Here is a 23766-nt window from a genome sequence, read left to right as displayed (position 1 = left end):
GTTCGAAGATCCACATTGCTGCAGTCCAATTTACCCTCCCTCCTTCCCCTCTGTAGTTAGAGGCGGTTGTGTGGTTTGGGTTGTGAATATTGTGGATATTGTATATATTGTACATATGATTAGTGCAAGGGTGGTTGGTTGTTTTCGGCTGTCTTTTGGTTTTGACCTTTCTGTTTAGGGTCTTCTGACATCTGGGGCAAGAAAAGACTGAGGATATGACGTCGGTCATGCGCATTTGTACCCTGACGTCCTGATGTCAGTCTTAAGCGCCTTGACCGACGTCAGCCTAATACTTTGATATTCGGGCCGACCGAGGACAGCGGACTACCCCAAGTGTAAGGACTGCAGCAATGTGGATCTTCGAACATCTACATTTATGGTAGGTACAAAACTGTACTTTCCCAGGATCCAAGGTGGATCCCCCCTTGTGGAGTGGGATAACTGTAGCTGTGCGCCACTCAGTGGGCATGAAGCCTGAGGTTGAGGGTATGATTAAACATGACACTCGGGTGAGATGCCAGTTCATTTTGTAGTTCATGTAGTACACAGCCCGGGATGTCATCTGGTCCCATTGATGCTGTATTCTTCGCTTTGGAGAGTTTTTTTTTTACCTGTGTGGCTGTTACTGGAGTTTGGCAATCTTCCAGTTTTGAGATGGGCTGTTTAGGGGGTGAGAGGGGGGTGAAGTTGGGATCAGTATATTTAATGCCATTCTGTTGTAGCTCAGAGCAGATCTGAGCATTGCCATTTAAATTGTTGACATAGTTATAGAATGTCTTGTGGTTGTCTTTGGAATCTTTGGCAATTTTATTTTCGGAACTAGCTTTGGAGGATTTTGAGGGATTTCAGCTTCTTACGGAGGCTGGTAAGGGAGTTTTTTTACATCCTGGGATTTTCCTCTCTTCTGCAACAGTTTCTTCCTTTTGTTATATGGAATGTCATTACCCCTCATACGACTGGCCAGCTTCCAAAAGTTCTTGGCTTCCTCCCAATCCATTGACACTTGATTGGGCTGCCTTGTGGAAGGAAATTTGCAGTCAAGGTGAAGATTTCTTCAATACTTTGCAGTCTGGTGAAGTAGCTCAGAGGCTTCACTGGACCAGTAGCTGGCCCTCAGCTTTGATTTTTGGCTGGTAAGTCCCCAATGGGGAGCCATTCCATACAGAAAATTGCATTTTTAAGGAAGACTGTTTATACACTGAAATTTTTTTTATAGCACTGTATAGTCTTTTTAAGAAACAATAATATTGGCAGTTGGCTGTTGGGGACTACTCTTGTCTTTTAAGCTATTTTTGACGACTGTACTATGACGAAAGTGTACAGATTGTGTAAACTTTGTAGTTTATTACAAACTTTAGTGTTTTGAAGATTAGGACAAACTATTGCAGGGCATGTGTTTGTACTTATGTTCACTGTGTGTCCAAGGCATCCTGAGTCACAGCAGGGATACTTACCTGCTCTAGCAGGTCTGTCTCCTATTGTGTTTAGAAAAAGCTTGCCAAGGAGCACTTGCCGACACTGCAGGCTCACTCGGTGCCTCAGCTGATGGGTGACTTGACATGGGCCCTTAGTCATTCCTAATAACATTCTCCTCTCTGACTTCCTCTGGTGTAGTCCTTTCAGCCATGTCCTCTTTGTTCATCTGTTGTGTCTGATGCAGGTATGGGCCAACAATCTCTTGTTGGTCAGTGGGAGTTTCTCAGTGTAGCTCGGGAAAGAGTCCTGTTGATAAGGCAGAGGTACTTTCTCTGAATCTCTCTTCAGCTAAGCCTGTAAAGAAAAAGGTTACATGTTTATCTGAGTACATGGCGTCTGTTAGAAAAGGTGATTCTTACCTTAGTTAGGAAATTGTTACAGGTTTTTAATGGTGGTACTTCTAAATCCTTCCCGAAAATGTCAGCAGAATGATTCCTGAGGAAGACATGTCAGGGGACACCCAGTAGATGGAGACAGCTGCTTCTCCTGCAGATTCCCAAGCCCAGATCTCAGATTCAGAAGAAACTTTGTCCTCGCACCGTATTTTGTCTAAGAAAAGAAAATGTTTCCAATATGCAGGATGAATGAGGTGTTAATGGGAACAGGTGGGTGTTCCCTTGAATTGAGATCCTGTGCTGTAAATAGATATGCTTCATTGCATTCCCAAGTCCACCTATAGTACCAGCACTGGACTTTACAGAGTTTCTCAAACTAAAATTTTTCTTATGACCTTGAGTCTGACCCTGCAACCTTATCCACATCTTGGCCAGCTGGGGACAGAATCATGGTGTCCACAAGAGGATGTTTGATAAATTAAGAATATTTTCTTCCACGTTTGCATATAAAAGTCTTGACTCAGACTCTAGTGAAAGTTTTATTTTTTCACAGTTACTCTTTTTTCTCAGTGTCTGTCTTTATTCCATTGTTTCTAATTTCGTCAAATCATTTGGGTTTCTAATGTCATGGCGGGAATGGACCCCATTCCGAAGTCAAAGTACGATTGAAGTTCGTGAAATTAGTAATGTTTCAATCTGTGATCTCAGCCAAAAGTGCTCTCTGCAGCACCTGCGATGTGCCCAATAATGTCGTCTCCTGCAATTTGTATGGAGTTGCATGACTTGGTAACGTACATAAATACGATTGTAGGTTCTTTTTAAAAAAAAAAAAAAAAAAAAAACCCATTGCTCCTACTACTGTTGGAACTGTCTGGGTATCTTTTTTCCACATTGCTCTCGTTTCTGCCTGCAGATCCTGATATTTTATGACTGTCTCTCTGCATGCAAGACACTAAGTCACTAGGTGTGGTGAGATCAATGCTACTCTTGTCTTTTCTTTGACCTCTATATTCGGTTTTCTAGCATTTATCTTTTGAACTGTTGGTAATGGGTGATTCCATGTGATAAACGTCATCATTTTCTATGATGCTTTGTAGCTCATGTTTCCAGTGATCTTCGTGGTTCACTGTTGCAGTCATCACTTGTGGGTTATCCCTGCTGGGTAGCCCTTGGCCAGCCCGAATACCAGAGTAAAGCTTTTCCCCTGTGCCGGCTACTGTCGCCTGTGGACTGACGTCAGGTTGGTGGTATAAAGGAGAGAAGCCGGTGCCATTACATCAGTCTTTCTTGCCATAGAGCAGTTTGCATGTGTGACGGTCGATCGTTGCCACAGTAGAAGTTGCCTCCAAAAATGACTAAAGCCAAGTACCCCATTGGGGACCTTTTTCTTGCACTAACTGATTTCTGAAAAAGTCCGTTCTCTGCTGTGTAGAACAAATACCACACTCAGACCACGATGTCCCCCATTGTTGGTTCTGTGCACTTTACAGTTCTAGGACTATATTCGCCATAGAGCTGAATTTGTAGCTAGGCATTTCCGAAGTAGTTCCTCGCATTACGAAATCGCATCAGTCAGCAGTCTATGGATATTCCCAAGTAACAAAAAGATTAAAGGACAGACAACACAAACTTAAGCCTTCTGGCGACCTGTCCCAGAAGCAAGTAGTCAGCTGTCAGGAATTCAGTGAGGCGCATTTGCAGCCCCTGATGCCTGACTCGTTTCATTCACAGGCCACTACCAAAACCCTTTTGGAGTCTGGTATACCGCCGGAGAATGCTTCATCATCCGATCCCTTGGTTGTCTCTGGTTGGGTCCGGAGCTGGTACGCAGCCACCAGCTACCGAGGAGGTTCTTCACACAACCTATTCAAGGCAAAAACCAATGTCTTCGCCTCCGGCTACTGCATCCCAACGACAAATGGATTTAAGGTCTTAAAGCAAGACCACCCCTAAGAAGCCAGTCTCTAGTCGCCATCTTGCTCTTCCATTGCCTCAGATGCAGTTAGTGAAACTGGTGCAGGACCTCATCACTTTCATCAGGGGTAGACATACCACTCCTTCTAAAAGAAAAAGGGATGTTCATTGTGTTTCACTGTTGCAGTCATTACACTTGGGTTATCCTGCTGGCAGGCGACCCAGAGTCTGCCCGAGTTCCAAAGTCTTGGTCCGGCGTCGGTTGTTGTCGCTTCTTCCCTGACGCCAGTGCGGCAGGGGTATATAAGATGCAAACGACACCATTTTCTTCAGTCTTTTCTTGCCGCGCGGTGCCCGAAGCAAAAGCAGTTCGCAAGTGCCGGTCGGCCAACTCCTGAGATTTTCAAAATCGAATTTCAGAACCGAAGTCTTCAATAAAGCTAAGTACCCTGTTGGGGAAACTTTTTCTTCCTCCAGGCCGATGTCAGTAAAAGTTAACAATTGTATTTCTTGTGGGAAGCAAATACCTCATAAGGATTTTCACTCTTAATGTATTCCTTGCCTAGGCCCTGACCACGACATCACTAGTTGTCGGTTTTGTGCTAGGTTCAACAAACGCACTATTAAGCGTCTGTTTGATTTTGCATTGCATTACTTTGTCCGTAGGTTTAATTACATAATGCCGTCAGAACAACCGATGACCGGAATTCATATAAACTGCAATAACAAGGAAAACGACAGGCATCCGAGACCCAAAACCGACAAAGTCTCTTCCAGACCAGTCGCTGGTTCGCCCGGTGCTCAGTGAGGTGCTTTTGCAGCCCCTGATTCCCGCTGCCTCAGAGCCACAGGCCGCCTCTGACTCCCATGTGGAGACATCTAGGCTTCTGGAAACTCAAGGTATTGAGCCTACGGAAACTATTCCCTCAGATGGGTCCGGAGCTGCTGAGCAGGCATTGGCTTCTGAGGGTGTTTTTAGACCTACACAGCTTACTATCAAGTCAACTACAAAGCAAAGTCTAAAACATCATTACAGATAAAGAAACAAGTACAGCATTCTCCTGGACAGTCATCCATGCCTAAGAAGCAGATGCTCAAAATGGCTGAAGACTTACTTTGATCAGGGGTTCCCATCCCCCTCCTGATAAAAGGCCTAGGCAGGATACAGACTATGAATCCTCTGACCAGGTTTCTATTTCTTCCGATTCCTCTTCAGACCAGGGATACTGTCTTCCTCCCTATGAGGATTCTGATGCTGAAGAGTCTATCCCTTCAGCCTCTCCTCCTGAGGATTACTCTTTTGGGGAAACATTGCACAACATGAGGGAGCATTTCAGCTGGGAAAGCCAGGATTATTCAGAATCAAAGAAAAGGCTCAGTTTTTCTTTTATTACCTCAGCACAGGCCTCTTGCTATTCCTCCTGTGTTAGATATTGTTGATGTATTTTCTGAATCCAGTCTATCTCCTTATTCTCTACCCCCTGCACCAGTCAAGCCAGACAGGTACTGCAGGGTCCCAGACTCTCATAAATTTCTTTATAAAAGCCCTGCTGCTGACCCAGAAACTATTTAGAGGGTCCCAAAGGGGTGAAGGCTTCCATGCAAAAAACCCAGTCCCCTCTGACAGGGATTCCAGAGCACTGGATAGATGGGGGGAAAAAGTTTACACTTCTGCAACTTTAGCAGTAAGGGCTTTGAATTGCCAGTTTCATATGCTGAACTACCAACAATATTTAATGTCTTTGTTAAAATAGAAAATGTTTGCAAGTTCAGAATGCCCTGACAATAAGGAAATGCAGGATTTATTGCATGCAGCTGAACAAGTGGGAAAACATACTCTGCAATGTGGTTTTGATTCATTAGAAGCTTCTTGTAGAGCCGCAGTTACAGGATCTGTCATTCGAAGGCATGCTTGGTTGAAAGAACAAAGTTTACCTGATCATGTCAAAGCTAAATTACTGGATGCTCCTTTACAGCATGATACCTTGTTTGGTGTTAAGGCAGAAGAGGTGTTAAAGAAAATGGAGGATAAGGCAAAATCTTTGCAGGCAGTAAAGGATTTCTTACAGGTACAACCTCCTAGATTTAGCAGAAATTGGCCTTCTAAAAATTGGTCCTTTCCTGCGTCAGACAGGCCTCAGAGGCCGATGCAGACGCCCAAGAGCCAGATCTCAGCAACAAGGCTCTTAAGACCTAGATAGTGGGGTGCTTCTACCCCCAAGTGAGGAGAAGGCAAGTCACGACCTTACAGGATACAGTCCCAATGACTTCCCCTTTCAAAAGCCAAACACTTACCTCTTGGCAGCACCTTTAGGGGGAAAGCTAGCACTTTTCTCACAAAATTGGCACATTATCACCCAGGACAAATGGGTGCTGGATATTCTCTCTCAGGGCTACAGGTTCTACTTTCACACCCTTCCAAGGTCAAAAGGAATGCCAGACCTGCCACAAAACCAATGGGCAGAGGCACAAAAACATTACAGCTCTCATGGACATGAGAGCTTTTCAAAAAGTACCTCAGCAAGAACAGGGACAAGGATTTTACTTAAGACTTTTCTTGGTTCCCAGAAAGGTCAAAGCCTGGAGACCCATTCTGGATCTGTCTATTCTAAACACTTTCCTGGATGTTCCAAAATTCAAGATGTTGACACTGCAGCAACTTCTACCCATGCTGGGCAAAAAGGCTTGGCTTGTTACTTTGGACCTCAGAGGCATACCTGCATGTCCCAATCAGACAAAATTGCCGAAGATGCCTCAGATTCATAGCTGACGCACTGCATTACCAATTCTCTGCACTGCCCTTTGGCTTATCTACTGTGCCCAGGGTCTTCACAAAATGCCTGGCACCAGTAATTGCATTTTGCAGACAAAAAGGAATTTGGATATATCCCTATTTGGACAACTGCCTTATTCAAGCAGAGAGCAAGGACATTCTTCTAAAGCATCTGGCATTTGTAAAAAGATTACTAGTTGGCCTAGGGTACACAGTAAACGAAAAGAAATCAAAACTAGTGCCCTCTCAAGAGATAATATTCCTGGGTGCAAGCTTGAATACAACTACCCAGATGGCTTATCTTAAGCCAGACAAGCAAAGGCAACTGACACATTACTTTCAAATGATGGCAACAAAAACCCAGCTACCTGCAAGAAAAATTCTGCAGGCTTTGGGGTTCATGGCATCCTGCATCCTACTAATTCCATATGCAAAACTGCATATGAGGAAGTTACAGTGGTATCTAAAAAAATGTTTGGACTCAATATTGAAACAGCCTGGAAGCAGCAATAACTATTATTCCCTGCCTGCAACAGGAGTTTCGATGGGCACTGGCATGTCACCACAACAAGGGACAGCCTTTCACTTTACCCACAGCCAGGCAAGCACTGACAACAGATGCATCGGATTATGCCTGGGGGGCGTACATGGCAGGAAAATGTATTCAGGGCAAGTGGTCCGCAGAACAAATGCATCTTCACATCAATCAAAAAGAGATGCTAGCTGTACAGAATGCCCTGACAGCCTTCAAGGACTTACTGCATCCAGGACAACTACTACTAAAGACGGACAACACCACAGTAATCTGGTACATCAGCAAGGGGGCACGCACTCATACCCCCTTTGCAGACACGCTATGACTTTGTGGAACACAGCACGGACCTATCAAGTTCATCTGCAAGCACAATTCCTGCCAGGAAAGAAAAATACTCTGGCAGACCATCTCAGCAGAAACTTCATGGATCCTCACGAGTGGAAACTAAATCCACAGGTGTTCAACATGATAACAAAGAAATGGGGATGCCTGGACATGGATCTTTCTGCCTCCCCTCTCAACTGCCAACTTCAAAAATTCTGCACAAGGATTTATCACACAAGCATGGAAAGTGGGTGCTCTCTCATTCAGCTGGAGAAACCTAAAAGTTTATGCCTTCCCACCACTGCCTCTCCTTTCCAAGGTGCTCCTAAAAGTCAGACAAGAGAGGCCAAAAATTATATTGATTGCCTCAGACTGGCCATGCCAGCACTGGTACCCAATCTTAAAGAACTTGGCTCAAGGCCCAGCCTGGACTTTACCTCAAATCCCTCAACTTCTGACTCAACAAAACAATCACATCCTGCACAGCCAACTCAGAACCTTAAATCTGGCTGCATGGCAGATACCATAGACAGTCAGACCACACCTCTCTCTAAAGCTGTTATGGATGTCATTATGGAGGCCAGGAGGCCCTGCACCAGGAAATCTTACACAGACAAATGGAAGAGATTTTGCCACTGGAACCAAGCACAAGGCTTTGACCCACTTGTACCAAATATCCCTCAGATTTTACAATACCTAACTGAGATATTGGACAAAGGCCTATCCTTTTCATCTATTAAGATCTATGCCTCCACCATTTCAGCTCATTATACCACGGAACCTCCTATTTTCTCTCCTCTACTACTAAGACAGTACCTCAGAGGGGCTAAAAACATAAGACCCCCCCCCCCCCGGAGAGCACGGACACCTACTTGGGACCTCAACTTTGTCATGGAGAAACTCACTTTGCCTCCTTTTGAGCCAGCCAATGCAGCTGATATAAAATTCTTATCATGGAAAACTGCTCTGCTCCTAGCAATAACTTCCGCACGAAGAGTCTCAGCGCTACAGGCTTTAATGGTAGTGGAACCTTTTATCATTTTTCATCAAGACAAGGTTTCTCTAAGGACGAACCCAACATTTATGCCAAAGGTTGTATCCAGTGTTTCTCTTAACCAAACCATTCATTTGCCAACTTTTTATCCAAATCCCCAGAATAAAGGGGAGAGACTTCTGCACTCTTTGGATATGCACTCTTTGGATATACACAGGCAGCTACACTTGTACTTGGACAAAACTAAAGCTTTCAGAAAGACTGAGCAACTTTTTGTGGCATATGCTGCAGGATCACAAGGAAAGGCTATTTCAAAGCAGACTATTTCAAAATGGATAGGACACTGCATTCGTATCTGCTATGCACACATTTCTGCTATGCACAGCATGGCAAATCAGTGCCTAAGAATATTAGACCACATTCTACCAGGGCAGCAGGCACATCAGCAGCCTTTCTCAGAGGAATACCAACCAAGGACATTTTGGAGGCTGCAATTTGGAGTTCAGTGCACACTTTTACCAAGCACTACCACTTACCCCTTCACTCTAAATCCAGATCAGGCTTTGCCACTGCAGTTCTGCAGTGCCTCATAGCCACTCCTAATCCTGTTTAGACCCAGTCACCCTACCTCAGCTTTGGGATTCTACCCAAGTGTAATGACTGCAACAGTGAAACACGATGAACATAGTACAGTTGTGTACCTACCATAAATGTAGATGTTAGAGTGTATTCACTGTTGCAGTCGAGGTTACCCACCCGCCAGCCCCACTTTCTTTGCTGGGGCTTTTCTATACCTTTCTATCTTATACAACCTTTGTGGTGTATTTGCTTGTAGCTGAAGGTATTGTTTATATTTTGCTGTATGTCTTTATTAGAAATATGTATTGCCTACCTATTTGGGGGCACCTGACATCTGGGTCAAGAAACACTGAAGAAAATGGCAAAGAAATAAACTTTCAAGACCAGAAAAACAAACTAGTGAAAACCACCGTAATTCAAAATTATTCTCAATTTTTTAAAAATGAGAATCAAAAAATGAAAAATGAGAGTCGACAAATTAATGGTTTTATAACTCTTTATTAGTCGACAGTGGTGGAGGGTTAATAGTTATTAGTTTTTGATATGATTATACATCATGATTATTATTTTACTATATATTATCGATCCATATTTTATCATTTATTAATTTTAGGTCTAGATACGCTAACTTTTAGACCTGTTTTATTCAATGACAGTATTAAACCTATACCGAGTAACCTAAATTTGTTATATTACATGTTACATGTCATATTTTATATCTCTACATTTTTATTATTATTTTTATTATTTAGTGAGATATGATTAATATTATTTTTCTTGGGTAGCTGTTCTAGTTATTTAGATGTTTAGGACAGTATGTATTAATTTCACTACATTTAATATATTCATTATATTACTTATTTTACTTGAAAGCAGGCAAGATACAATGTATCCATAGGTAATCTTTGATTAGGAAGTGTCGTGCTTCCATTATTAGTATTAGTATTTATGCTGTAGGTTGAACACCGTTTATTTTTGTTATATATTTTACACATTTATCTACTTTATACAGTTTAATAATCAAAGTATTGGGCTTTTTTCTTTCAGTTTCAAAGCCTGCTATTATTACAGTCTCTGTGTATGAATTTTTCATTATGTTAATAGAGAATTGCAAATGTAGCTTAGTTAGCTGCGATCTGTACCTTTAAGGAGCTAAAGGGAGAGCAAGGGGCGTGGTTAAGTGCTTCAATGGTGGTATTTTAACTCACTTGTAATGGTGTGAATGTTTTGCTTGTCTGAAGTTAGTGCAAGGTACTAACGAAAAGCTTTTATAGTGGCTTAAAATTTGTTTTTCATGTTTTTTTACGTTTTGGACTGGCCTGAGTCGAGTTCTTGGCTTTTGAATTAGCGGTGGTTTTCACTGAAGAAAATGGTGTCAGTTGCATCTTATATACCCCTGGCGCACTGACGTCAGGGAAGAAGCGACAACAGCCGACGCCGGACCAAGACTTTGGAACTCGGGCCGACTGCGGGTCGCCTGCCAGCAGGATAACCCAAGTGTAATGACTGCAACAGTGAATACACTCGAACATCTACATTTATAGTAGGTACACAACTGTACTGTACTTCCCCTGAAGTTCACACTGAACTAGATTCTGAAATTTCAGACTACCTTGATTCAGATGAGGAACAAGCTGTCGCCTCCTTTGAGGATTCTAATGCAGAGGAATCCATTCCTTCTGCCCTTCCCCCTGAGGATCTTTCATTTGGGGAAACCTTGCACACACTGAGAGCATTTCCACTGGGAAGCCCAAGATTATCCTCTGTTTAAGAAAAGGCTAAGAGAATTTCTAGACCTTCCTCAGCATAGACCCCTTGGCCATCACTCTTCTGGACGTGGTGGATGATTTCAATGAATGTTGCCACACCCTTGACACCCTACCCCCTGCTCCTAGAAAACCTTGACAGGTACTATAAGGGTGCCTGGTTTACATAAATTTTGTTTAAAAACACTGCAGCAGACCCAGAGATCATCACACAGGGGCCCAAAGGGGCCAAGGCTAGCTCATCTAAAAACGCAATTCCCTCTGACAAGGACTCTAGAAAGATGGGGTGAGAACATGTACACCTTGTCTTTAGCTGTTAGAGCTCTTAACTGCCAGTTCCATGTGCTAAAATATTAACAGGACACCTTGCAACTTATGAAACAAAAGATTTCTTCTTTACTGACATTAATACTTCCAAAGAGTTAGCAGATCTTCTGCACTCTACTTCTCAAGTAGCTAAACACTTCCTGCACTGCGGAATTGATGCCCTAGAAGTTTCAAGTAGGGCTGCTGTGGCAGGTTCAGTCACTAGGAGGCACGCATGGCTAAAAGAACAGCCACTGCCTGATCATGTAAAATCTAGACTACTTGATGCCCCCCTGGATAAAGACCACTTGTTTGGATCGAAAGCAGAGGAGATCCTCAAAGATGGAGGAAAAGGCTAAATCCTATGCAAATGGTAAAAGACTTTCTAACAAGTTCAACATCCCATATTCAGCAGAAACTTTCCTTCTAAGCACTGATCTTTCCCAGCTCCCAGTACACAGGTTCAAGGGAGGCCTCGCAGGGGCAGACCAGTTAGACCACAAAACCAAGGCCTGCAAAAAATAAGCAGTGGCCCACCACCACTCCCACAGCAGGGAGTTCCAAGTCCACTCACTACTCTTAATGTTCATCGACTCCCACTCCACCTCCCATCAAAGGTTAGGAGGAAGGCTATCCCTTTACAAACAAAATTGGCTCTTTGTAACAAAGGATCAATGGGTTTTACAAATAATTTTTCAGGGCTGCAAATTTACCTTCCAACAAGTCCCAACCATATTGGGCTACCCAAGTCTACCTCCAAATCAGTGGACAGAAACATTAACACAAGTGCACATACTCCATGCCCAAGGGGCGGTGGAGCCTGTACCACAGGAGCAAGCAGAAAAAGGATTTTACTCCAGTGTGTTCCTAGTGCCAAGGAAAGAAGGCACTTTGCAACTCATCCTCGATCTGTCCACTCTAAACACCTTCCTAGAGGTCCCAAAATTCAAAATGTTAACTCTTCAAAAACTTTTACCAATGCTGGGCAAAAATGCATGACTAGCCTTCATATACCCATAAGGGAGTTTTGCAGAAAATACCTACACTTCAGAGCAGCTTCACAACACGTTCTATTCTCTGCCCTACCCTTTGGCTTATCTACAGCTCCCAGGGTTTTCACAAAATGCCTGGCCCCAGTGGTTGCCTTTTGCAGACAGCAAAGCATCCAGATTTACCCTTATCTGGATGGCTGCCTAATACAAGCAGACAACAAAGAGAAGTAACTACAGGACCTGCTCTTTGTACAAACAACCCTAACCTCTCCAGGGTTCATTATCAACAGGAAAAAAATCGAACTTAAACCCCTCCAGGCAGATCACCTTCTTGGGCGCACTCCTGGACACAGCTTCCCAGACAGCCTTCCTCTCACCAGAAAAACAGCTTTCTGACAAATTGCTTTTCCCACCTAGCGCTGAGAAAAAACTCATAGCAAGGAAAATTCTGCAAGCACTGGGTTACATGTCATCCTGCAGTCTAATGATCCCTTATGGCCAGGCTGCACATGAGAGAACTCCAGTGGTACCTAAAGAACATTGGTGCCAACACTCAATCTATAGAGACCACTCTCCCCTCATTCCATGCATAAAGAACAAGTTTCTTTGGTGGGCAGAGGCACTCAGAACACGGGCCTTCCCTTTACCTACCTACCACAAGGCCAAACTATCACCACAGATGCCTCAGACCTAGTTTGGGAGTGCTCATTTAAACACCCGGTGCACCCAAGGGTCTTGGGACACCAGTCACCTTCATTGGCACATCATCCTAAAAGAAATGATGGCAAGTTCACAAGACTATCACATCCTTCTAAAACCATCTAAAACCAGGGCTGGTCCTCATAAAAACAGACAATACCACAGTCATGTGGTACATCAACAAGCAGGGGGGGGACACACTCCTAACATCTCTGACTGGCCATGAGACTCTGGCAGACAGCCCCATCCATGGCCTCCACCTGATAGCCCAGTACATCCTGGGAGTAAACACAGTAGCAGACCATCTAAGCAAAAACTACTTAGACATCCACGAGTGGAAACTCCAAAAGGGACATTCCTCCAAATCAACCATGCCTGGGGGACACCAGAGATGGACCTCTTTGCCTCCCAACACAACAATCAGCTGCAAAAATTCTGCACAAGGGAGTTCCCCCTAGCTTGGAAAGTGGATGCTCTTTCATTCCAATCTCTTCATTTATGCATTCCCCCCTGCGCTTACTCCCAAGGGGTACTGCTCAGAGTAAGGCAGGAAGGACCAAAAGCCATCTTTATAGCACCAGATTGGCCCAGGCAGCATTGGTACCCCTTGCTGCTTAGCCTGACCAAGGAGACTTACAGGCCCCTGCTGTTAACTGCAGACCACCTGACCCAAGCCAGAGGGGGAGATTCTACATGCAAACCTACACACACACACACATGCACACACTTTCTGCATGGCTTATTCCCCAGGGACTGGGGATAAGCCACAGTTGAGCAAGCAGGTCCTAGACATTAAGGAAGCCAAAAGGCCCAGCTCCAGAAAATCTTACTCAGACAGATGGAAAAGATTCAACTCCAGGTGCCTGTCTTAAGGTCACAGCAGCCCCCAGCCGTCCCTTCCACTTATTCTGGACTAGCTAGTGGTGGGGCTACTTAAGGGCCTCTCCTTTTCCTGCATTAAAATTCATGCCTCAGACATTTCAGCACACTTTTTCATGCTGAACAGCCTGTCTTCTCTCATCCTTTGATTAAGCAGTTCCTCAGAGGTGCATCTAGCATTAGGCCCCCTGGAAGGGCACCCACTCCAGTCTGGGACCTGAACTATGTCTTAGAAAAACTAACATTGCCTCCCTTCAAGCCAGCTGCTTCAGCAGACCTAAAACACCTTTCTGGAAGATCACCTTCCTCTTGGCTATTACTTCAGCTAGAAGGGTGTCAGAACTTCAAGCACTCATGGCCACTGGAACCCTTCATTATCTTCATTGCAGACAGGGTGTCTCTCAGGACTAATCCCTCATTCATGCCAAAGGTAAGTATCCGATGTGATCCTAAACCCGGCTATTCATTTCCCCACCTTTTTTCAAACCCTCAGAATAAAGGGGAGATATTTATGCACACACTGGATGTGCACAGACAGTTAAGATGCTACATAGACAGAACAAAGTCCATTAGGAAGACTATTAAACTGTTGGGTGCTTTTGCCCCAGGGAGAGAGGGGAAGCCTATCTCCAAACAGACAATTTCTAAATTGGTATCTCACTGCATACAATTCTGCTACACTTTTTTCATGGAAAAGCTCCTTCTAAATCTTTCAGAACACATTCCACTAGGGCAACCTCTGCTTGCACTGCCTTCCTTAGAGGAGTACCTACCAGGGACATCCTGGAAGCTGCCACTTGGACCTCTGTCCACACCTTCACCACACACTGCCACCTGCCTCTGTTCTCCAGGAGTCGAGCAGGCTTTGCCTCTGCAGTCCTACAAGCTCAATCAAAGGAATTTCGTACTTCTATCCTCCCCTTCCTCAGCTTTGGGAATCCTCCCACAAGTGATGACTGCAACAGTGAAACACTAACATAGTGCAGTTGTGTACACTTAAAAAATGTAGATGTTCGAGTGTATTCACTGTTGCAGTCTTATTTTCCCTCCCACCTTCCCCCTTAATCTTATCCTTTTTGGAGATTAACTGTTATTCTTGTGGCCTTGGGGCCTCCACAGCCTCTCTAAATATTTCCTTCAAGGGGCTGCTACAGGTTAGGGCAGGAAAACTGATGTAATGGCGCCGGCTACTCCTTTATACCATTGATGACCTGACGTCCGTCAACAGGCGACAGCAGCTGGCACAGGGGAAAAGCTTTACTCTGGTATTTGGGCCGACTGAGGGCTACACAGCAGGGATAACCCACAAATGATGACTGCAACAGTGAATACACTCTAACATCTACATTTATGGTAAGTGTACACAACTGCACTTTTTTCTTCAGGCACTTCAGTACCATAATGTTCGCACAATCCCCAGTGCAACAGTATTGTTGCATTATTATGCCTTTCAGTGTATACAATCCTTCTGCCAACCAGCAACAAGGTGGGCAACACTTTACAATTTGGTTTTACAAAACCTACATTTGTCTTTCTTCCATGTGTTCAATGGATTTTGCAAACCAGCATGTACGTAGCCCACTATCTTGGGCTGCCAATATTAACCTTTCATCTTTTGGTTTGAATTTACACCTCCTTAACTAATTCCTGTGTTTAGTTTGTTCCTGATCAATACGAGGTTCTTCCAGAAGTTTTCTATACTTGCAGCTGTATTTTTGCATGTTAAACATTTCTTGCCTTCTCATCTGGTCCTTACCTTACATTCTTTCTTTTGTTTTGTCACATTCAGTTGCCTGATTTTTATCTACTTTTGGTTTGATTTCCATTCCTGCTTGATGCCAAGGTGCTTCTGCTAAATTAAGCAGAGAAGTCATCTTAGATTTATTCTCCTCACGCTTCAGAACTTTCCACTACATTTGGGTCTTGTGAGGTCAGCAGATGTGTAGAGTCACATGATTGCAGATCTGTACATGTAGTCAATTTCAGGGCGGCCCATCCCTCCTTCGGAACAGGCAGTATATAATCTTTGTATACACCGAGTTTTATCGATCATTTGGTGAGCATGAAGCTTCCTTGTTTTTCTGTCATCTATCCAGTATGTTTTGGGGCCAGTCACATAACTCTAAAACTGTAAGTTAGGACAGGAAGAGCAAATTGGTTTATAGCTTGGATTTTGCTCCCAGATGTTAACTCTGGTTTCAGAATTAAATTAGATTTTCTAAAGTATTCCTTAGTAAGCTTTATTTGCATTTGTTTGTTTTATTGTTGATGCTTCATAATTTTCCAGGTATTTATACAATCCTTCTTGCACAAGTTTATACATCAGATTCTTGTCCTAAACTGTGTTACTGGTGCTGCAGTTTTCCTGCTTTAAAGGTTGCTTTTGCACATGTATCGAGACCAAATGACATTCTTGTATCATCTGAAACTGTTTTGCAACCTGCAGCTGTACTTTCAGCTCATCTGGTGAGCTATACAGTTTTAAGTAATTGGCAAAGTGAAGATAAGTCTATACTTTGTTGTTTTTTGGAACCAAATTGTAGCCATGGCCTAAGCTGTTAAGTAAACAGCTTAATGGGTTAATGACATTGCAGAATAACAACAGTGACAGAGTCATCCTGGAATATCCTCCTTTGAATTTTTATCCTTGAGATAATGATCTGTTTATCATTGCTTAATTGCAAAGTGGTCTGCCACTGTTTCATGGACAGTGTAACTTAGTCATTCAGTGTAGGTCTTTTATCCATGAATGTGGGTTACTATCAAATACTTTTTTATAGTCAATCCATGCAATACTTAAATTGCTCCCCTTTTTACAGTTCTACAGTATGACTTTAGCAAGAAACTATCCTTTGTTCCATATGACTTTATTTTATAGCCCTTTAGTTCTACTGCCATAATTGAGTTTTCTTCTAAATGATTATAAACACCATCTGCATCAGTTCCCGTGTGTAGTTTATACATAGTCTGAAGACAAGTTATTGGGCTAATTTTTAGGGAAGCTTGCAGGTTCACTTGTACATTGTTTTGCCTGTTAGCCAGGTTGGAGTATGTTCGGGGTGCACATATAAATGGTTCTTAGTTATATCCTTGTGCAAAGATGGTTAATACTTTTAACCAAAAGCTATGTACTGCATATATACTTTTAACCAAAAGCTATGTAATGCGTATGGACCTGGGGCTTTCCAATTTAGCATTTATTTTTTTTTTTTTTTTTTTTTAAACTTTGTTTCAGTCTTTGACTGTTGCTTCATCCCATTTCATGTCCTGTAAATTTAAACTTCTTGTACTTTTTTTTACTTCTGCTATTTAGCATCTTTGTCCCACAGGATCTTCATAGATACTTCTCAAAAATATATCTACTACCTCTTTGTTGGCGGTCTTTCAATTCGTTTTACCTTATTTCCCAGTTCTCTCAAACTTTTCTGGGTCATCAATATATTGCTTATTTTGTACTTTTATGTTTGTGTATCAAAGTTTTTCTGCCTGTGCTGACAGTTTGTGATAGTGCATGATAGATCCTAGTCTGTTGTAATACTGTGCATTACTTTTATCACATCTATCATTCTTAGTATTTGTTGATCTGTTCCCTCCTCTATAGTCTTCTAAGAGTGACACTTGTCTTAATTGCATTACTTTCCTCTATTCGATAATTCCATGATGGTATTCGATTTTGCCCCTGCAGCTCTGTAATATATACTGTCTACTTCTATTACATCACATGGGTCTCTATGGACAGTCCTAATTACTGCATTCGTTTTATCAGACTTTTGGGGTTTTATTGACCTTTTGCAGTCCTCCTCTCATTGATCTTAACATATCTACCCATGTCTATTAAATCAAGCAAATCTTTTCTTAGCTCATTTTCTTCCAAACTGAGGGCACATCCCTTGTTTTCAATTTCCTGTGGGCATTCTGTAGAATTTCATCCTGTGCCATCTGTTGCTCTGTCATATGGGAATGTGGGAACCCACTGGCCCATCACTCCTCAACATTGACTGCATCAGAGTTTCCAGATGTTTGTGTTTCACCGTTGCAGTCATTACATTTGGGTAATCTGCTGGCAGGTTGGCCTCAGTCGGCCTTATTAAAATCTTGGGTCCTGCGTTGGTTGTTGTCCCTTCTTCCATGACGTCAGGGGTATAAAAGATGCAGTTGATGCCATTACATCCGTCTTTCTTGCCGCGCGGTGCTCGAAGCAGAAGCAGTTTGTAAGTGCCGGTCGGCCGACTCCTGAAATTTTTATTTTCGAGTTTCAGAACCGAAGTCTTCAACTTAAAGCTAAGTACCCCGTTGGGAAAACTTTTTCTTGCTCCTTACCGATGTCAGTAAAAGTTAATAATTGTATTACTTGTGGGAAGCAAATACCTCGTAAGGGTTTTCATTTGTACTGTATTCCTTGCCTAGGCCCTGACCACGACTTACATTGCTGTCAGTTTTGTGCTTTATGTAATAGGTGCACTATCCTTCGGTACATTTTTGCTTCAAAATAGTTCGGTTCTCTGTTTAATTATCCAGAAATGATGTCTGTTAGCCATCCGAGTACCGGCCTAAATCTCGATCTATGTATAAAAAACCGACAGGCCACATATTCAGGCCCCTATGCCTAAAAAATGATCAGAATGGCTGAACATTTAATTACTCTAATCAGGGGTAGTCAGCCACCCCCCTTCAAGAGACCTAGGTTTGAATTTGACTATGAATCTTCTGAACAGGATTCAGTTTCTTCTGACTCTTCTAATGATCTGGATTTGGCCATACCTACTTATGAGGACTCTAATTCAGGGATTCCATTCCCTCTGCTTCTCCGCCTGTGGATTTCTCTTTTGGGGAAACTTTACCTTAAGGAAGCATTTCCACTGGGAAAGTCAGGATTTCTCTGAATCCAAAAAGAGGCTTAGGGATTTCCTTCTTCCTCAGCATAGGCCTTTGGCTATACCTCCTGTACTAGATATTGTTGTGTTTTCGGAATCCAGTATGGCCCCTGATTCCTAGCCTCCAGCCCCTAGCAAACCAGACGAGTACTACAGGGTTCCGGAGTCCCACAAATTCCTTCTCAAAAATCCTATTGTGGACCCTGAAACCATTTCTCAGGAGCCCAAGGGCATTAAGGCTTCTACTGCTAAAAATCCTACTCCTCCTGATAGACTCCACAGCGCTGGATAGATGGGGTAAAAAGGTTTATAGTTCCGCAACATTAGCAATCAGGGCTTTAAACTGTCAATTCCATATGCTAAAATATCAACAGCATATCATGGGACTGCTTAAACAGAAAATGATGTTGATTTCTGACTGTGTGGAGAATAAAGATTTGCAGGAATTATTGCATTCAGCTGAACAAGTTGGCAAACATACTTTGCAATGTGATTTTGACTCCTTAGAGGACTTTTGTAGGGCTGCTGTTTCTGGGTCTGTGCTTAGAAGGCATGCTTGGCTTAAGGAGCAATCTCTGCCTGATCATGTTAAAAGCAAAACTTTTGGATGCTCCTTTACAGCAGGACCGCTTATTTGACAATAAGGCTGAAGAAGTTCTAAAAAAAAGATGGAAGATGAAGCTAAATCTATGCAAACTGTGAAATATTTCTTACAAGTGCAACCTCCTAGATTTAGTAGACATTTGGCTACTAAGAACTGGTACTTTCCAGCTCCTTCCAGAGCCACTACTGCCAAACCCATGCATTCCAAAACCACCAGGTTTACATCCCAAGGGACTTTCAGAACTAAGCAGTGGGGTGCTTCCACTTCTAAATCTGGAAACAAGGCACCACCCTATGGTAAAAAGTCTCAATTACTTCCCTTTGAAATTACCAAGCACTTACCTCTTAACCGCCCCTTTGGGAGGAAAACTGGTTCTTCATTCAAGAAACTGGCAACTTATAACCCAGGACAAATGGGTTTTAAGTAGTTTCCCAGGGATACAGATTTCATTTCCACACACTGCCAACTCCAAACGGGTGGCCAGACCTGCCCCCAAATCAGTGGGCAGAGGCTCAAACATGTACTTCCCTCCTAAATATGGAGGCTATTCAACTAGTACCAGAAGAGGAAAGGGACAAGGTTTCTATTCCAGACTTTTCCTGGTACCCAGAAAAGACAAATCATGGCATCCAACTCTGGACCTGTGTACTTTAAACACCTTTCTGGAGATTCCAAAATTCAAGATGCTGACTCTTCACTAGTTACATCCTGTGCTAGGCAAGGATGCCTGGTTGGCAACTCTCGACTTACCTGCATGTCCCAATCAGGGAATCTTGCAGAAGATTCCTACTCTTCAAAGCAGGCTGCATGCATTATCAGTTCTCTGCACTGTCCTTTGGCTTGTCTACTGCGCCCATGGTATTCACAAAGTGCCTAGCTCCAGTAATTGTATTTTACAGGCAAAGAAATATTCAAATATATCCATACCTGGACGATTGTCTAATTCAGGCAGAAAACCAGGCCATTCTTCTAAAACATCTGGCGTTTGTAAAAAGACTTCTAACTTGTCTAGGGTACACCATAAACGAAAAGAAATCTTAACTGGTACCCTCTCAAAAAATTACATTCCTGGGTGCAAGCTTGAATAAAACTGCCCAGATGGCTTTCCTTGCACCAGAAAAGCAAATTCATTTGGTGACTTCAAACAGGCGGCCGCAAAAACCCTGCTATCTGCAAGGCAAATACTGCAAGCCTTGGGGTTCTTGGCCTCCTGCATTCTTCTAATTCCATATGCAAGACTGCATATGAAGAAACTTCAGTGGTACTTAAAAAGCTTATGGAGTCAACATTGTCACAGCCTGGAAACAATGATTCCTATCATACCTTGCCTGCGCCTAGAGTTCCTATGGTGGGCAGAGACCTGCCACCAAAACAAGGGACTGCCAAAATGGATAAGCCATTGTATTTATTTCTGTTGTAAGCACCATGGAAAACCTGTCCCTCAGGGGATCAGATCACATTCCACCAGGGCTACATGTACTTCAACAGCCTTTCTCACAGGTTTTCCTACCAGGGATATTGTTGAAGCTGCTTCCTGGAGTTCAGTTCATACTTTCACCAAGCATTATCACTTACCTTTTTTCTCTAAATCCAGAGCTGGCTTTGCCACTGCTGTTTTGCAGGGCCTTATAGCTGGTCCTAATGCTGTATAAATGAATCCTCCCAACCATAGCTTTGGGAATCTACCCAAATGTAATGATTGCAACAGTGAAACACGAACATAGTACAGTTCTGTACACTTAGCATAAATGTAGATGTTAGAGTATATTCACTGTTGCAGTCCTGGTTACCCTCCCTCCAGCCCCCTGTTTTACTACTACTATAAGTCTACTTTCTTTTACTATGCTTAAAATCCATCTGGGGCAAGAAAAACTAATGTAATGGCGTCTGCTGCATGTTTTATTCCCCTGACGTCATGGAAGAAGGGACAGCAACTGACGCAGGACCCAAGACTTTAATCAGGCCGACTGAGGGCAACATGCCAGCCGATTACCCAATGTTAATGACTATACAGTGAATACACTCTAACATCTATGTTTATGGTAAATGTACACAACTGTACTTTTGGGTAATTTGCTGAAGTGGTTATATGTTGATATTTGGTTAAATGTTGAGAATTCTACAGTGTGATCTTACCTAAACGGGCAAGTTCCTTGCAGGAAGACTTGTTTTTTTGCATATGTGAGTTGATGTGTATGAGATCTGCAGTGGCTGTAAGGAAATGGAAATTTTGTACTGATGAGGTACAGCAGCAGAGATGTACTTCTCCATCAGAGATTTGTACGGTTAAATTTCTGTATTTCTGGATGCTTTTGAAGTAGAGCATTTTGTGTGGTACAGTCATTTCACTGCATGCTGAAGATTATCGTGTTGGTTTACATAAACTTAACATCTGAAGTAGTAGATGGCAGGAGACTTGTGTGCATGTGCCTTCCTGATAGTGTTGATGGTTTTATGTTTATGTATGTACACATATATATAAAATATATGTATATTGTATGTATGTATATAATGGCTGTGTAGTTTATATTTATTTTATTTTTACAGGAGGCCAAAAAGTGGCAGGAACGAAAGGAAGCTTTGGAAGCTGTAGAAACTCTTGTGAAAAACCCTAAACTTGAAGCTGGCGACTATGCAGACTTGGTTAAAGCACTTAAAAAGGTAATTTTTTTTGTAGCAGGTTCATGGGCTTATATTTATTGTTGCTTAGGTTTTCATTTGGCACCCCTCTTGCAGTGCAGTTCAGACAGCATGAACTAATCCTTGCAACTTACCTCAGTTTTATTGATCATATTAGTAGTGACAGAAGTCTTTCTCCCTGTGTATCTTGAATTTGGTCTTCCTTGGATGTAGAATGGTTTGAACATATCTAACCTTTTTCCTTTATCTTTCAGGCTGATCTTGGTCTTCCAACTCTCTTGCTCCAGGGGTCCCATTGGTGGAGTTGCGCACTTAAGACAGGTTCCATAGTGTAAAAAGCAAAAAGATAATGCCCACAGCGCTCTCCTTGCCTGATAATAACCAAAGAGTACAAAACACAAAAACAGGCTCAGTTTGTGGGAAGTGTACTTGATGTGATAGTGTTCAATCTCGCCGTTTGTTCTTACACATGGGTTCGGAGCCGATCCTCGGCTCCGTGTTGGCCGCTTGCAAGCTCTGCATCGAGAAGAAGCTCGAGACAACCTAATACCCACAATCCCCCTCTGCCTTTACCTCAGATCTAGTTTGCCGCTGCTGCATTCGCATCACTGGGATCGAGCTCGAGCAACTTCAGATAAGAAATAACTTTTATTATTGTTATTTTTCAGGAAAAATTTATTCTAAAGTACTATTTGGTGACATAGTGTATGTGAGTGTGGTAAGGTAGAAATACTCGGTACCGTTAAGTTTAATTAAACTTATTAGAGTTTTTCGGGGCCTACCACCCCTTACTTGAATTTGACAACCGGACTGACTTGTATATCGGATTCGACATATTTACTGGATTTGTCACTCTACTGGACTTGACCTTTTTTCTCTTACCTGTTTCTTCTTTAAGATGTCTGAGAAAATTAAATCAGGTTTTAAACGTTGCCAGTGTGGCCAATAAATGTCAGTTACTGACAACCATAGTTCCTGTGTCTACTGCCTTGGCCCTCTCCACTTACAAGAGGACTGTTCAATTTGTCACTCTTTTAGTGGGAGGGTCATGACAGATAGGCGCAGGAAACTCATGGACAGGGGTTATTAAAACCTTCCTTTCAGGAGGCTCTGGATGCTTCAGACCAGGCATCCAAATCCTCGAAGGAATCGAAGACGTCGGAGCCCAGGTCATCGGCTCCGAGCTCTTCGAGTAAAGTTAGATCACCGGTTCCACAGACTTCGGAGCAGAGTGTTCAACTGTTGGCAGTTTCGGAGCCTCGAGTCTTGGAACCGGTGATGGAGCTCCCTCCACCGACTCTGTTGAGGTCAGCTCCGTCTTCGATACCTTCGACTCGTTCTTCCAGACCTCTCTCCGACACCGATGTAGACCGTGTGGTGCAGAAGTTAATGGAGAATACGGCCTTATCCAAGCTCATCTCTGTCTCCTCTCAATTGGTGTCGAGACTTGAAGGCCTTCCGTTATCTCCATCTGTTCCTCCTCCGAGACCTGTCCAGTCTTCGGAGCCGGAAGAAGCTGAGCTGCTGATTGTGGAACCCTCGGTGCCAGAACCGTCCTTTTCTCGGTCGGCTCCGTTCACCTCGACTCCGTCCGATCCGGTACCGGAGTCTCAGAGCCGAAGATCCATCCTTGGTTCCGGGACCGAGAGTCGGACCGATGTTTCAGTTCCGACGCTCCCTCTCGGGGCCTCGGCTCGGATCGACTCTGTTCCGTCCTCGGGGTCGATGCCTTCGGTGCCTGTTTCGGGGATTCTTCCCATTTCTTCGGAACCGGGAGGTACCTCGACTCTGGACCCGGGGGCTTTCGACCTCATGAGGAAGGTGTTGTCTACCCAGACAACCACGTCAGCAGGATCAGCTTCTCCTCCCCATAAAGGTCCGTTATCCTCCTCTGCACCCACGGCTACATCCAAGTGAGCGTCTAGCACCGGTGTCTCAGCCACCCCTGGAGGGTGCCCCCTCTTCCTCTGAGGCTTCTTCGGATGCTCCCCACGAAGAAGTCCCTAGGAAAAGATTGTGTAAGAGGAGACACTTAGATTCTCCACAAGAATCTTTGACATCCGATACTGACTTGGA

The 23766-nt window shown here is 43.3% G+C and overlaps 1 protein-coding gene across 1 annotated transcript in view; it reads left to right on the top strand.

The window, feature by feature from the left end:
- CKAP5 (cytoskeleton associated protein 5) overlaps nucleotides 1-23766 on the top strand; it is a 4315141-nt gene that overhangs the window by 1131193 nt on the left and 3160182 nt on the right. Inside the window, exon 8 of the mRNA XM_044084803.1 lies at nucleotides 21598-21723. Coding sequence (XP_043940738.1) covers nucleotides 21598-21723 — 126 coding nt within the window. The remainder of the gene's footprint in view (nucleotides 1-21597; nucleotides 21724-23766) is intronic.

This window comes from Protopterus annectens, chromosome 9.part0 (genome assembly GCF_019279795.1).
Source record: "Protopterus annectens isolate FY-2018-M chromosome 9.part0, PAN1.0, whole genome shotgun sequence".
Classification (NCBI taxonomy): Eukaryota; Metazoa; Chordata; order Ceratodontiformes; family Protopteridae; genus Protopterus; species Protopterus annectens.
The sequence above is the reverse complement of the archived record's forward strand: the minus strand, read 5'-3'. Positions and strand labels throughout refer to the sequence as shown.